The 15189-nt window shown below is 39.4% G+C and overlaps 1 protein-coding gene and 1 long non-coding RNA gene across 20 annotated transcripts in view; one reads left to right on the forward strand and one right to left on the reverse strand.

Moving 5' to 3' along the window:
- SDCCAG8 (SHH signaling and ciliogenesis regulator SDCCAG8) overlaps positions 1-15189 on the forward strand; it is a 242196-nt gene that overhangs the window by 60921 nt on the left and 166086 nt on the right. For all 16 annotated transcript variants that reach the window (XR_007411968.1, XR_007411969.1, XR_007411972.1 and 13 more), the window contains 2 exons: positions 3445-3583; positions 13656-13808. Coding sequence is in view for 11 of the 16 variants with exons in the window: in XM_049112394.1 (XP_048968351.1) it covers positions 3445-3583; positions 13656-13808 (292 nt within the window). In the remaining 5 variants the exon portion in view is untranslated. The remainder of the gene's footprint in view (positions 1-3444; positions 3584-13655; positions 13809-15189) is intronic.
- Positions 1-15189, reverse strand: part of LOC112648741 (uncharacterized) — a 32607-nt gene that overhangs the window by 15329 nt on the left and 2089 nt on the right. For 3 of the 4 annotated variants that reach the window (XR_004817577.2, XR_004817578.2, XR_004817579.2), the window contains exons 2-4: positions 11261-11364; positions 10444-10490; positions 1599-1709 (exon numbers count right to left, since the gene is read on the reverse strand). This is a non-coding gene — a long non-coding RNA (uncharacterized LOC112648741). Of the gene's footprint in view, positions 1-559; positions 1173-1598; positions 1710-10443; positions 10491-11260; positions 11365-15189 lie in introns of those variants that run through there. The other variant, XR_003129271.3, reaches the window with a different exon arrangement.

Genomic DNA, 15189 nt, shown 5'->3' on the forward strand with positions numbered 1-15189 from the left:
GAAGTTTCTGTGTACCGTTCAGAAAAGAGAAGTGATTACTACTGTACTCTCCTGGGACTTTAGACCAGCTTGTGAATTTCGAGTGGGTCTTGGCAATGTTGTGTGTAGTTGGCTTTGAAAAACTATGCAGGAACTTCCCAGAAATGAGGAACAAGGAAATGTTGTAGTCAGCCTCCTAGACTTGCTTTTAAAAGACAGGGATAGTACTTACTAATTCTGCTTGAAACTGCTACTCACTGTGGAATAACCAGAATTTCAGGCATTTCTTAGGCACCTTATCTTTCAAGATGAAGCTCATGCATATATGTATATCATACCAGCTCTCTCTTTTCCTTATTTTATACATTTGACCCAGGGGTGCCCCAGTGGCTCAGTCAGTTAAGCATCTACTTTTGGTTTAGGTTATGATACTGGAGTCCTGGGATTGAGCCCCATGTCAGGCTCTCTACTTGTCCGGGAATCTGCTTCTCCCTCTCCCTCTGTCCTTCCCCCTGCTTGTTCTCCTCACCTCCCCTGCCCCCCCGCCACCAAATAAATAAATGGAAAAAAAAAAAAGATAGACATTTGACCCAGATTATTCAGGGACTTTCTCAGTGCTTGTTGCTCTGATTGTTGCACTAAATTCCTTAAGTACTCAATGCTCCTTATTAGCTGGTTCATCCCAGAACTTGCACGCACCTCCTTGCCTCCACTTCTGTGTTAGCTGCACTTCATGGATCATTTGATCATGGAATGTGACAGTGTTGATGCTGTCTTTCTTGCTCTGCTTCAGAAGACTCCTTGATGACACATGGTGTTCTTGAAGTACTCACAGACCTCTGGCCATTGCAGATGGTAATTTGGATAACTGCCACTTTGCAATCATATTGGTAGGTCATCTGTATTTGTACAGCTTCCCACTGGGAGAGGCATGCTCAGGCCTGGGCTCTGGGCTGGGCCTGTGAACTGGGAGCTCTGGAGCAGACCTGTAGCTGCCTGGATGGTTCTCCTCAATGGCTGGAATTGACTGCTTCCTGAAGGCCGGATGATGCAGTATGGCATGGGGCCAGAAGAGGGGGAGCTAAATCACAAAGGTGACCTCGAATTGAGACTGGAGGCAAAGCCTTGTAGGAAGACAGGCCAACATGCCCAGAGCTGGTTTGTTTTCAGGGCTTGCTTTTAGGAAGGGCTGACTGAGTTGAAATAAAGCAAAACAAAAATGTAGCGACTGAGTAGATAATCCTAAAATAGCAAGATGGCTTCCTGTACCTATAAGTATGTATGCAATTTAGGCATCTCTCTAGAGCCTCCCAGGTAGTCTGAAGGCCATCTTACAGCATGCAGTACATTTCTCTACTGGAAAATTGGGAGTGTGTCAGTCAGGTGGCCATACAGATTTTTAGTGTAATCATTTCATGGGCTCACTGTTGAATGATGAGCTTAATAAGACATCAGTATTTGGGGGTGTTTATCTTTGATGATTTTCTGTGGTCTGAACTTGATGAGTTGATTGTCTGAAAACCTTCCGACCAGAACAACTAAACTCTTTAGTCTCCAACTCTAGGTAGCCTAGTGACTTTTAAAATCTAGATCCTAGGATACTAGAACTAGAACTTTACCTCTTTTGATGCCCTTCTGTAGCAGAGTCACTACTCATTCATTGGGTCTTTTGTCCTCTGTTCCACTGATTATCTGCTACTGTGGCATATTCCTCTCTGTAAGAGGGCATACTGAAAAAAGATTAAATAATACTAAGTGTTAAATCTCCTGTAAGAAGCAAATTGGTTATATTTTGTTCCCTTTGTGATCTGTCTGCATACTATCAACACTGAGCTTTTCTGTTAATTCTTTTTAGTTGGAACTTTGGCTTAAGTTGAGGGCATGGCATCACAAACAGATCCAAGTATCACTGAGTGCTTTCTCAGTGGCTTTCACTTTGGCCTTCAAATAATCTGTTTTTTCTTACCTAGAATGATTTCACCTTGCTTTGATTCTTCTATTCTTTACATAACCATTGTGTTTGTATTTGATCAAAATAATTAACTCCCTTTTTTCATTTCCTTTAGAACAAAATAAGAGTAAATTATTTTTCTCAATTTAAAACAAACCAAGAAATTCTTAAATTAAGATCACTGTGCTCTCATGAATTTTATGATAGTTGAAGCAATTATTTTTCTTTTTTTAACAAAACAGGCTTTTATGAAACTGCTAATAATTGTAACTTTGTTCAGTATTGCATATTTCTTAAAATATGAGTGCTTTCCAAATACCACAAATAGTTTAAATTATTTTATCGTTAAGAAATTTTTTTTAATGGAATCACTGGTTAATTCTGAAAGCAACTCAAACTCAGAGATTATAACCTTTGAAATTATTATTCCTTAAGGGTTGCTAAACTTAAGAAGAAAAAATCAGAGCTGGCTCTTTCCTGATAGTTTAGAACTTGGCAAAAAAAAAAAAAAAAAGGAAACTGCAAGCAGTTACTTGAACTGAATCTGAAACCACAGTTTAGAGCTTGAGCTCTTTAATAAAGCGTGGAATAGCAGGCAGAGCTGTCCAACTTACTTTTTTTTTTTTTTGCTTTGTGTGTATAGAAAGTTTCCCACCACATTTTTTCTTCGGTCTACTGGTCATTTTTATCCAGTGAATAAAACCCAAATATCCTAAAATCTTATACATGATTTATTTAACCCATGAGATTGACTCTTTGCTATTTTACACACCAAAGTGTTTTGGCATCTGGTTGCATCAATCCCCAAGAAATGATTAGCTCAGAGGACTTCTGAGAATTGCTGACAAGGGTGTGGGGCCAGGCAGTGATCGAAGCCAGCGGGATGAGATTTTGTTAAATCGTGAATGTTCTCTGCGTGACCAGGGTATTTGAGGGTTTCATCAGTCCTTCCCATTGAAAGAAGAAATGTGTTCATAAGTTGGTGAAAGATTTTAATTGAAAGGGAAGGGTGGAAAAGAGGGTTGTGGAGGAAAACAAACAGGAAAGAACCTATTTGTTCAGACAAACGAGAGGTGAGTCAGCAGTTTTGCTAGGACCTTAGTAGGCCCTGAATATATAAGTAAATATGTTCTCCTTTGACATACAGTCCCCACCTTCTCTGCCTTATTCCTTTTTCCCCTACCCCACCCCCCGCCCTTCAAATTTTTAAACTGACTTCCTCTTTTCTGGGCTTTAATCTGCAGCCTAGAGTGGGGCAGTCCTCCCCACAATAAGTTATTGTGCCCCACAGATGCAGTCCTGCCATGAATGCTCAGCCTTTCCTGGCTGCCCTGCCTGCCCCTGGCCAAGGGAGGACAGAGGGTCTTTCTCTGGGGGTGCTTTACAGAGTGCAGAGCCAGCCCACCCCACCCCGGCTCTCCTTCCACTACATGTTAATGCCTTGTTCTTCCTGACTTACGAATACAAGATCATCTGACCACTGCTTGTTTCGAATGTTCTTTTTGCGCTGACAGGGAAAGGGATGATTTAATGTCTGCGCTGGTTTCCGTCAGGAGCAGCTTGACAGATGTGCAGCAGAGAGAAGCCAATGCTTATGAGCAGGTGAAACAAGCCGTGCAAATGACGGAGGAGGCCAATTTTGAGAAAACCAAGGCAAGTCTCAAAAGACCAAAATAAAGCCACACCAGAATTGCCCTCTTTTCTTTTCCAATTGTTTCTGTGGTTACTCTTCCATAACTAAACTCTTTTTTTTTCCAAACACGCAAAGTGAATCCCAATCTGTTAATGTTGACTTTGCAAAATTAAACAGATTTACTGGTAGAATTCTTATTCCTCTGCAAATCTCCTTGTTCTGTCACTAGTCAGAGAATATAGCACAATGTGGGAGAGTGCTTGGAGAGACCTGCCTGCTTAATCTTCTCATTTGCTGATCAAGTTTGAATGCTGTGAAGACCATAACACCATTTGTACATTTTCATGTATGACCACTGACAAATGCTTTTCCCTTGTGCATGGGAAATTTTGAGGACATGCAACACGCCACAGTTAATAAATAATATATGTGTATTGAATAGCATCTCTGGCTAGGAATGGGTCTGGATCCACAGATGCTAAATCAAACACATTGAATGATAGTGACAGTAATTGTTACCACTTCATGATCAAGCAGTGTTGTAAGCACTTTAAGTCATAGGAGGCTATTGTTGACTCACTGCTGTCTTTGGGGAGCTACACCTCAATGCACTGAAGCTGCTGTGTGTTTTCCACAGACACACTAGCCACACTCCAAGTAGCTAGTGATCACTGTATTGGGCAGTGCACATATAGAACATTTCCAGCATCACAGAGAGAGTTCCTTTGCATAGCTTTGGTCTAAGCCCTACATTAGCATCAGTATTTTATTAAGGTATGAGGCACTTCACCTCTGTATTCAGCTCCTCAGTCACTCCTTTGTCCATTGTCTCTATCCAGTACATCCCTGGCTCTTCCCAGACCATTGACCATCATAGCTTCCATTACTAACACCCTGGTGCCTTTGTAACTTACGTCCATTCTGACCAAACTCCCTAACAGGCTTTGTCTCCTTAAATATTCCTAGTTGTTCATTTGTACTGAACTCTAGCAGTCTCTTGATGATACCATGACCCTCAAGCCCTTTGCCACTCATTCCTTTCATCTGGCTGTGATGAGGCCTCTTTGAAATCATCATTGTCTCTCCTCTCCCTAATTTTAATCAGTATAAACTCAATCTAGATGTTACTATTTGACACTTTTTTAAAAAAAACAAAACAAAACAAAACAAAACCTCCTCCATTTTACTACTTGAGTTTATAAAATAGTTGTTAGCTATAGGACACTTTTTAAGAGTGTTAGCATCTGGCCCTGTCTTTGTCTGCTCAGGCTGCTATAACAAAAATACCATAGCCTGACTACCTTCAACAGCACACATTTATTTCTCACAGTTCTGGGGTCTGGAGAGTCCAGGATCAAGGTGCCAGCAGATCTGGTGTCTAGAGAGGGTTTGCTTCCTGGTTCATGGATAGCTGTCTTCTTGCTGTGTGGCCTCACAAGGCCAAGGGGGTGAGGGAGCTCTCTGGGACCTCTTTTATTAAGGCCACTACCCTATTCATGCAGGCTTCCTCCTAAGGACCTAATCAGCTTCCAAAAGCCAGACATCCTAATACCATCATGTTGGAGGTGAGGTTTCAACACATGAATTTTGGAGGGTCGCAAACCTTCAGTCCACAGCACCCTCTACCTTCCTCCTTTGATTATCCTGAAAGGTTTCTAATCTATCTTGTTAATACACACAACACCATAGTCCCAACATACTTCGGCTTGCTTGCCTCTAACATTTTCCCTGTTCTATAGTGACTGTCACCTGAACTGATGTGTCCATGGCATCTCCAACTCTGCATCTGCTCCCTTTGACCAGTGCCTCTCTGCCTCCCTGTCCCCATTAAACATACTCAATGTCCTCATTCCTGCCTCTGCTGCTTCAGTCGCCTCTCCTATCTTATATTATCTATTATCTCTAGGCTGGTCTTTTTCCCCTTCCATTTATTTATTTTAGTATTTTTTTTTTAAGATTTATTTATCTGAGAGAGAAAGAATACAAATGGGAGGGCCAGAATCTCAAGGAGACTCCCTGCTAAGAGCTGAGCCTGACCAACCCTAAGACCCAAGTTGAAATAAAGAGTTGGACCCTTAACCAACTGTGCCACCCAGGCACCGCCCCCCCCCTATTTAAATATGAATTTTACATCCCCAACTGAACTCATTACATTTGCTCCCCTAATGCTACTGTGTTCTGTATGCCTTGAATGGCAACTCTGTCTACTACCATGCCCTGACCAGAAACCTGGTTGTCATCCTCTCTTTCATGCTTGACTTCCAGCCAATCACTAAGTATAAATCTTAGTTTCTGAACTCTTCTTGACTTCTTTTCTCACTGTCACCTTTCTTGTTCAGGATACCATAATCTATGGATTTGTGAATTACAACATCCTCTTCCTTCACCCTGTTCCCTACACTGCAGCCAGAAGTGACCTTTCTTCAAGGCAGATTTGATCCTGTGAGTCTTTGATTTCTGATCTGTCTGGGATTGCCCACTATTTCAGGACAGTCTTTAAGCCCTTTGGCATTACTTCTGAGGTCTGTCGTGTGCTTCCTGATTACTCTCTTCCAACAGACTCAGCCAGTGTCAGCTTGAAAGGGCAGTCGACTTTAGGGGTTGGTCAGGGTATATTAGTTAGCAAACCTTGAATCAGCTCTCCAGCCACACCATTCACTGACTACATGACCTAGGACAACTTACTTCATTCCCTGAACCATAGTTGTTCCTCATCTGTAAAATGGAAATAATATCTGACTCAGAGGACTGCATCCTAAAATGCGTATCTGTTACCTTGTAGATCTCTGGCACAATGTATTTCCTCAACAGTGGTGCCACTGATGCTCCTGGCTATTATTCCCCGTTTATGCACTGTTATTTTTACCCCCTAGATTTTTATACACACCATGTAAATTCTTCTCCACTCCCTACCTAGATATCTTCTCCATCTCTAGAGAGGTCTTCTGCTGTCTATAGAAAATCTCTAGTTTGATGTTCCTCTTATGTGCCTTCATAGCAGGATTTCTCAACCTTAGCACTATTGACATTTTGGACTGCATAACTCTTTGTTTTAGAGGTTGTCCTGCCTGCACATCATAGGATATTTAGCAGTATTCCTGGCCTCTATTCACTAAATGCCAGTAGCATACCTCCTCTTCCCCAAGTTCTGACGACCAGAAATATCTCCATACATTGCTAAAGGTTCCCACAGATATGTGCTCATGCATGCATGTGTGTATGTGCGTATGCATGCATAATTGCTCCCAGCTAAGAACTACTTCCCATTATGTACAGCACTCATCAAAGTATATTATTATGCCTTATTTGTCTTTATCTTTAATTAAACTTTATTCTTATATATTTATTTAGAGAGTCTACACATGTGGGGATGAGGGGCAGAGGGAGGAAGAATCCCAAGCAGGCTTTATACTCAGCACAGAGCCTGCACAGGACTCGATCTCATGACCTTGGATCATGACCTGAGCTGAAATCAAGAGTCAGACACTTAACCGACTGAATCACCCCAGCACCCCTTCCATTAAACTTTAAAATCTCTGACAGGAATGCATCTTGATCACTAGTAACTCTTTAGCATCTTGCGTACTGCTTGGTATGTAATAGGTTCTCAGAAAATATCCACTAAGTAAGGGAATTGTAATCTGTTTTCAGTAACACTCTAAAATCTTTTTATTCTTATCTTCCCAGTTTATCCCCACTGCCAGTACCCAGCAGAGGCTCAATCACACATTTTTTTCCTTTCGCTGCTTTCAGCCTATCAATTGTTGGTTGAAGAAGGCCACAGAATGAATTCCACAGGAGAGTGATACTGGTCACCTTCAGTGATTTTAAGTACTATTGAGCAGTTCTCTTCTTTGCAGTTGACCACTTTCTGTATGGTAGGCAGAAATACAAATTCCATCCTCCCCTCTGTCATTCCCATCCTATCTCCAGCCATAATTCTTGTTCAAACAAAAAACAGGCAGCCTTTACTTGATCAGCTTCCACTCTATTGACTAACTTCTCATCACCACATCACCCACAGACCTTTCAAAATGAGTGTCCACTGTTGCAGCTTTCTGTTCACTTCTGAACACACTGCAGTCAGGCTGGTGACAAAGTAATCTGACTTCCTGCTGCTGAATTGCTCACTTAATGGTCACCAGTCACTTCCTGATTACTAAGCCCAGTGACCTCATCTCCATCTTCATTTGACTCCCAACTCTGCAGTCTTGGAAGTTATTGGGTGTCCTATCATAACATGTCATCTTTCCCCCTTGATATATCTGACATTTACTCCTGTGGGTCCTCTTTTATTGCTCGTCTACTCTTCTCCATCTCTCTTCACTTGTTTTCCACAGGCCTTCAACTCAGGCATTACTTGGTCAGTAGTTCCTAGTCTTCCACTGCATTGTCCTAATTTCCAGGAATTTGTTTCTCCTGCCATGTCTAAAACATTCCCTTCATTTGAACACCCCTGCCTTGTACCTTTAGCTCTAATGGCTCTCTTGAGCACCACACCTACATTTCTTGCCGTATATGTATGACATTCTGTTGGCATCTGAAAATCTATGTGACCAAGTTTCTACTCCTCTCTATTTTCCTTTCCACCTCTCCTCCTTCTACTATTGTCTGTGTTTTCTTTCTCAGATAATGGCATCCTCATCTTACCAGCAGCCCTGGCTCAGAGCCTTTAAAATATCTTGGCCCCTCCCCATCCCATACTCTCAACATCCAATCAGTTGCCAAACCCTCACTGTCTTTGGGACTTTGGAGTTCCATCCTAAGCTATGCCCACCCTTTCCATCCTGGTTCAAGTCTATGCAGACAATTGCAGTAGACTTCTGTTGGTCTTGCTCAAGCCTCTTCCAGTTCCAGGGTATCTTTCCTATTGCTACCAAAGTCCTCCTCAATTGTAACTCTCCCTGTCTGGTAACTCCTCTCTTGCAGTAGAATAAAAGCATGATCTTCCAGATCTTTTACAATGTGGCCACCCTAACTTTTCTACCCATATTTTTCACTATACTCTTTCATACGACCTGGGCTGTTTCCTGAATGTGACTTACAAGGTCAGGAATGTGACCTTCCTGAATGTGACCATGAATTTGCTCATGTTATAATTTATAGCACTGTATTGATGTATATCTATTCAACCTTGGGGCTCAATCCAGGTGGCAATTTTCCTCAAAGTTTTCCCCAGCTCTTTCTTGTTTGAATTAATCTCTTTTTCCTCCATATTCCAAATGAGCTGTTTATAATTTTGGTAGCTGTTTAATTTTGGTAGCTGTTTACATAGCTCTCACCACCGAAAGACCTTAAAAGGCAGGTCTCTGGCATTTACCATTGTATTCCTCTTGTGTCCATTTACATATTAATTGTACAATGTTTGTTGAATTGAATCAAAGTCAATTGTTAGCTTTAACTATGAATATGAATTTTTATAATTAGTGCTTTTAAAAATTTAACAGTTGACAAAAGAAGCTATTGTGTATTGTGAATCTAAAGCATTTTTCCTTGAATTACTAATACAAGAACTGATTTCTATGCAGTCTACAAAATACAATACACATCTACTAGTGTTTATCTCAGGTATGTTAAAATATAATAGGAATTTTGCTTTCTGAAAGTAAAACATAAAATGGCATCCATATTTTAATTTTGAAACAAACTACTTGATTGTTGAGCTGATGAATTGTGTACTTTGTTCTTACATATTCTTGACATTTGTTGCCATCTAGTGTTCCAGTTTGCATATTACATGCTAAGTAAGGGCACAGAAGGAATTATTTCATGTTCTATATTAACACTGATGATGGCAGTGAAGACACCTGAGGATTTTATTTATTTATTTATTTATTTATTTATTTGTTTATTTATTTATTTGAGAGAGAGTAAGCATGAATGGGGGAGGGGCAGAGGGAGAAGCAGATTCCCCGCTGAGAAGGGAGCCCAATATGGAGCTTGAACCCTGACCCCGGCAGAAAGCAGATGCTTAATCCACTGAGCCAGCCAAGCACCTCACTTGGAAATTTTATAAGCAAATAAGTCTATAACACAGGGAACCTGTAGTGCTGTGCATAGTTCATCCGTGGAACCACCCTGGCTCAGATCTCTCTGCTCTGCCACTTAGTAGGTCTGTGATCCTGGGCAAGTTACTTAATGTCTCAGAGCTGCACAGTTTCCTTAGCTGAGTAGTAAGAACTACTTAAAATTTAGCAAGAGTGTTAAATATGTTAATCAATGGAAGCCATTTAGCAAAGTATCTGGCTCATGGTGAGTGGTCAATAAATTGTTTTGGTTTTCTTTGAAAATTGCAAGCCATTACAACCAGGGGTAATTTTAAAAGAGTGGAAAAAAAAATATCCTCAGAAGAAATGAAGAAGAAAAGTAGAGGTTTTGCAGTGATGCTTTGGTGAAGCTACAGAGATGAAAAGGTTTAGTAGGCCTCAGATCTGCTTGCTTCTATTTGAAGGGAAATTGTTGGCTTTCACATGAAGTTATCATGAGCTTATCTATAATGAGATAACACTCCAAGGGAAGATTTTTAAAAAAAGAAAACAAAAACCTGAGAGGTTGAATAAATGTCCCCAACCCTTTTTCTTTTCCTTTCCAAATTATTTTTCTTATACTACACCAGAATCAAAAAGATGAAAATTTAGAAACCTAAACTTAAAAAGATCAAAACAATTGATCATTTGATTGCAAGCACAGGCAGAGAATATAATGCCTTTTTTTTTTGACAGAGATTGAGCAAGTAGGGTGAAGGGGTGGGTGAGTTGGGAGGGGGCAGAAGGAGAGGGAGAGAGAATCTTAAGCAAGCTTTATGCTCAGCGGGGAGCCCACCATGGGGCTTGAACTCAGGACCCAGAGATCATGACTTAAGTCAAAATTGACACTTAACTGACTGAGCTTCCCGGCTGCTCCATTGCTTCTTGATATGTACATTATCTGCCACAAAAAAAATAATAGACATCTTGAAAAGGGGAGACAGTTTTTTATCAAAGAAGAGTTTATAAATTAAAAAATCAATAGTTGTTATTGTTCATAAGTTAAATGCTTAAAACATATTGATGATCATTTTAGTTTTGTGGGCTATAGTTCATAAAAATGAAAATACTTTTGCAAGTTTTTATTTTAAATTTTAAATATTTTAAAATTAATTGAATTTTAAATTTAATTTTTGAAGTGTGAATTTTGTTGTTTTTCATGAGTCTTTAATTATTGGGTTGTGACTAGTTCGATTACAAAGATTTCTAGAAACCTAACCCTCACACTTGGGAAGGACTTTCATAGGTCATAAAATAGGTTTCCTATTTTAAAAAGTTGAGCTGACTAGATACAAATTTGTTTCAGAAAACATTTTGACCCCATTAAAATAGTAACCCATACTCAGTTTAATAGAACCAAAGAGGGGAATATCAAGTCCAATAAATTATGTTTTGAAAACTGTGTTAATGTGGCCAGCATAGAATAACCACAAATAAAGAAACTTCCCAGAAAAGATCCCTTGACAATTGAGTTGACTGGGTGGGGGGAATAGTGTAATTCATTTAACTCCCCAAGAGCTACAGCCTTTTGCCCCAAAACAGGGCTGTGCTCAGGGAAAGAAAGAAGCTACCCCCTTGGGAGCCACTGGGAGAAATGGCAGCTACAGACCCCAAATCCACTTCGTCCCCTCTGAAGATCTATCAGTTAGCTGTAACCGACCACTTACTGACCTCGCTTGTGAGAATTCAGTTATTATGCCTTTATGGAATGGATAGATGAGCAGAATCAGGGAGTCCTGGATCAGCTGGGATTCTGGACGCTGGGAGAGGGAGCCCTGGAATGAAAAGGTAAAGCTTTAATGCAAAGAGTGTATAAATACTTTTTTAGTTTGCTATGATCTTCTAATATGTGAGGTCCATGGTAAGAGAGATATCTCTAGAAAGATTAAATCACTTTTCTAAATTCAAGTGTTATTGATCCTCAATATTTTCTTCATTGGGACCAGGCATATATATTAAAATCAAGAGAAAAGTTCTGCCTTCATACTTCCTTATCATCACCACTATGTGGTGGCCAGTCCAAATAGGGAGAAGGCTTCAGCAATGGTGTTGAATGATTTACAACTTCTTGCTTTTGTGCTTTGTACTTTTTGTTTATATCATCTTACCTTGGCATTAGACCTCTTATCCTATCAGGATCAGTTACTGGTCCTTGTTCCCGAACTAATTGAATTCTTGGAATTGATTCTTTGGTTGATCTTCATGTCAGCCTGATATTTAGATCTTCAGCCATCCCTTCCACTGCTTCTGTGCTGGATTAATGTTGACTCTTGAGTTTTTGTGCAATGAAAAAAGCTTCTGATTGGAAATATTGGTTTATCATCAATAATCATTTTGTTATTTCATGCTACTGGTATTGGATCAGTGAAAGTTATAAACACTTTTATTAGGTTCATATAAAATATTTCTCACAACAGCAATTGTGTTCTGAAATACAAAAATCTAAAATTCATAATATATCAAATTCCAAGGGCTTAAATTATAGAAAAACTATGCTTTTTCATTTCTTTTACAATCTAATGGAAAATTTTATTTTCCAGACCTTCTCGACTAAGATCATACTTGGGACTGAGTCCTGGGAGAATCAATTGTCAGTCACTATATGTGCTTGTCAATTAACCTGAGACAATTGAGTTTTACCCTTATATTTTCTGCCTAGGAGTACAGAAACTTCCCAGAAGAATTTGAAAGAGATTAGGGTTTAATGCTTTCCAGATGAAGAGAAACAAATTCACATACCCTAGATTATTTATTGTCTGTGTTTATTATCACTTTCACAGAGGGAAGCATAGCTATGTATAAAACTTGCAGTGCTTACTGAGACCACTTCCTCACCATGAACAACAAATGTAGCTATCACATATAGAACTCAATACACACTTACACAGTTCATAGGTCATATGAGACTTGCTTCCTTGGGTTTCCAATTCAGAGTAACATAGTGGTTGAATGAGGTGAATATTGTATAAGAGCCACTGGAATAAGGTTAAGAAACAATAGAATGGTTCAGATTCTCTAGGTCGAGTACCTTACCTGTATTGGTTTTTTTTTTTTTTTTAATTGAGATTTTGAAGTAAGTTAATTATTGGGTATTTTACATGAAGATACTGTGAATGTAGTTAAAAGGAAGTTAGAAAGTTTTTACTTCTAGAAATTCAGAATGGGAAATCAAGACTAAAAAACAATTGTAAACTTGCAAATTATGAGCAGTGAAAGATGGCACTTCTCATTTTATGAAACTAGATAGTAAATGTTTTGAGTCTTTCTTTATTGAAACTTTTTTTTTAAGATTTTCTTTTCTTTTTTTAAGATTTTATTTATTCCTGAGACACACACACAGAGAGAGAGAGAGAGAGAGAGAGAGAGAGAGGCAGAGACACAGGCAGAGGGAGAAGCAGGCTCCATGCAGGGAGCCTGATGTGGGACTTAATCCCAGGACTCCAGGATCATGCCCTGGGCCAAAGGCAGGCGCTAAACCGCCCAGCCACCCAGGGATCCCCCGAAACTTTTTATTATTACCTGATTTTTACTTTAGTTATGTTTATAAGGAGAGTGAACTAAATCTTATCTTACTGTATTTAAGGAAACTTGATCATTTGATAGTCAAAAATAGATTCCTGTATATAATAACTAATGCATCTCATTTTAAATTTTGAAGGATTTTACTAATTTTTAACAATGATCAAATGAAAAGTCAGCTAAATTGAATACTTACCTATTTCATTTAGTATAAACATGACATTTAATTGAAAAATATTAGGACATTTGATTTTTCTGATGCTCTTTTGCAAAATTTGGACCCATCTGTGGCTTCATCAGCGTCCATTAACCATTTTCTTACTGCTTAGTTAATTCGGACTTAATTGTGAAAATTGAAATAGGTGAATAAATGTTAACATGTGAATTGTGGTTTAGATCTGTAATTGATATTGACAAACATAAAATTATTCTAATGGGCTTTACAGTGGGTTGTGATGATTTTAAATAAAACTAAAGCTTGATTGTCTCATTGCCCTCTTATTTTTTCAAATTCTAACGTCCCATTTCCTCTGTCTTACTCTGGCAGGCTTTAATCCAGTGTGAACAGTTGAAGAATGAACTGGAGAGGCAGACGGAAAGACTTGAAAAAGAACTCACGGCTCAGCAAGAGAAAAGGGCCTCTGAGAAAGAGATGATGAGAAAGGAAATAACAAAAGAAAGGGAGGACATGGGATCAAAGGTACTTGGGATTCAATTTGTTCCTTGCTGTGGCAGAGATGTTTGTGGTGATGTCACTGATGATGCTGTGGACTGCAACTCTTAAATTGAACACTCAATTTTAAAAACCCCTTAGTAGTCAATTGCTTATAATTCAGAGTTCATAAAAATTTTCCATTTTTCCATGTTTTGTCATATTCTCAGACCTCTTCAAATAAAATAATCTGTTCGATTCCATGGTAGGAAGTTGTGAAATTATACATTAATCCCGCCATTCTGTTTGATGCCCTCTCTCATGTTTGTCATAGAAAAGCAGGTGCTCTGTGGATATCCAGATTTTATTTCAACCTGGTCTAAATCCAGGAGAGATGACTCCCCACCGTATCCCCCACTCTCGAATTAGACTTGCAGAAAATGAAACACATGTAGGAAACCAAGTAACCAAAAAAAGTAATTATATACACCATACAAAGTAGGTTCTGACAAATTGCATAATGGATAATGAACATAACCAGATGAACACATGGATGGGAGAAATGAAAGGCAAAAGTAACAACTAATGTGAAATGGGCACTGTTTGGAAAACAGTAACAAACTGGAATATAGAATTGAAACCTATCTTTAATGTTGCTGCAATGGGGGCACCTGGGTGATTCAGTCTGTTAAGTGTCTGACTTTTGTTTTCGATGAGGTCATGATCTCAGGGTCATGAGATTGTGCCCGAAGTTGGGCTCCTCATTCAGTGTGGAGTCTGCTTGAGATTCTTTCTCTACTTTTCCCTCTCCTTCCCCCAGCTCACCCGCTATCTCACTCTCTCTAAAATAAATAAATCTTTAAAGTTGCTAAGGTAGAGGAAAATTGAGTAAGATGGTCCATAAAATAACCAAAAGGGCTATAACATGTTTTTTTTTTTAAGATTTATGTATTTATTCATGAGAGACACAGACTGAGAGAAAGGCAGAGACATAGGCAGAGGGAAAAGCAGGCTTCCCACAGGGATCCTGATGCAGGACTTGATCCTGGATGCCAGGACCACGACCTGAGCGGAAGGCAGGCGCCCAACCGCTGAGCCACCCAGGCATCCCAACATGTTTTGTTTTATTTTTAAAGCAACTCACAGCTTGTACCCTTAATGCTTTTTTATTATAATGTTCCAGGGTGTGAGAATTACGTTATTGAGCACATATTTATTGAGTATCTGTCATGTGCAAGGCAGTGTGTAATCCTGAGGATATAGAAAAGAGAAACATCACAAATTCTGTCCAGGAGATTTTAAGTCTTATGGATTCTGAAGCATTTACTGTAAACCCCCTTGTCTCAGCCTTTAGAAAGATGGCGCCTGTCAGAACCTTACTCTATCAATCTAATCATCTACCTTCTCTGACCTGGATGGGCCATCTGAG

This window comes from Canis lupus, chromosome 7 (genome assembly GCF_003254725.2).
Source record: "Canis lupus dingo isolate Sandy chromosome 7, ASM325472v2, whole genome shotgun sequence".
Classification (NCBI taxonomy): domain Eukaryota; kingdom Metazoa; phylum Chordata; class Mammalia; order Carnivora; family Canidae; genus Canis; species Canis lupus.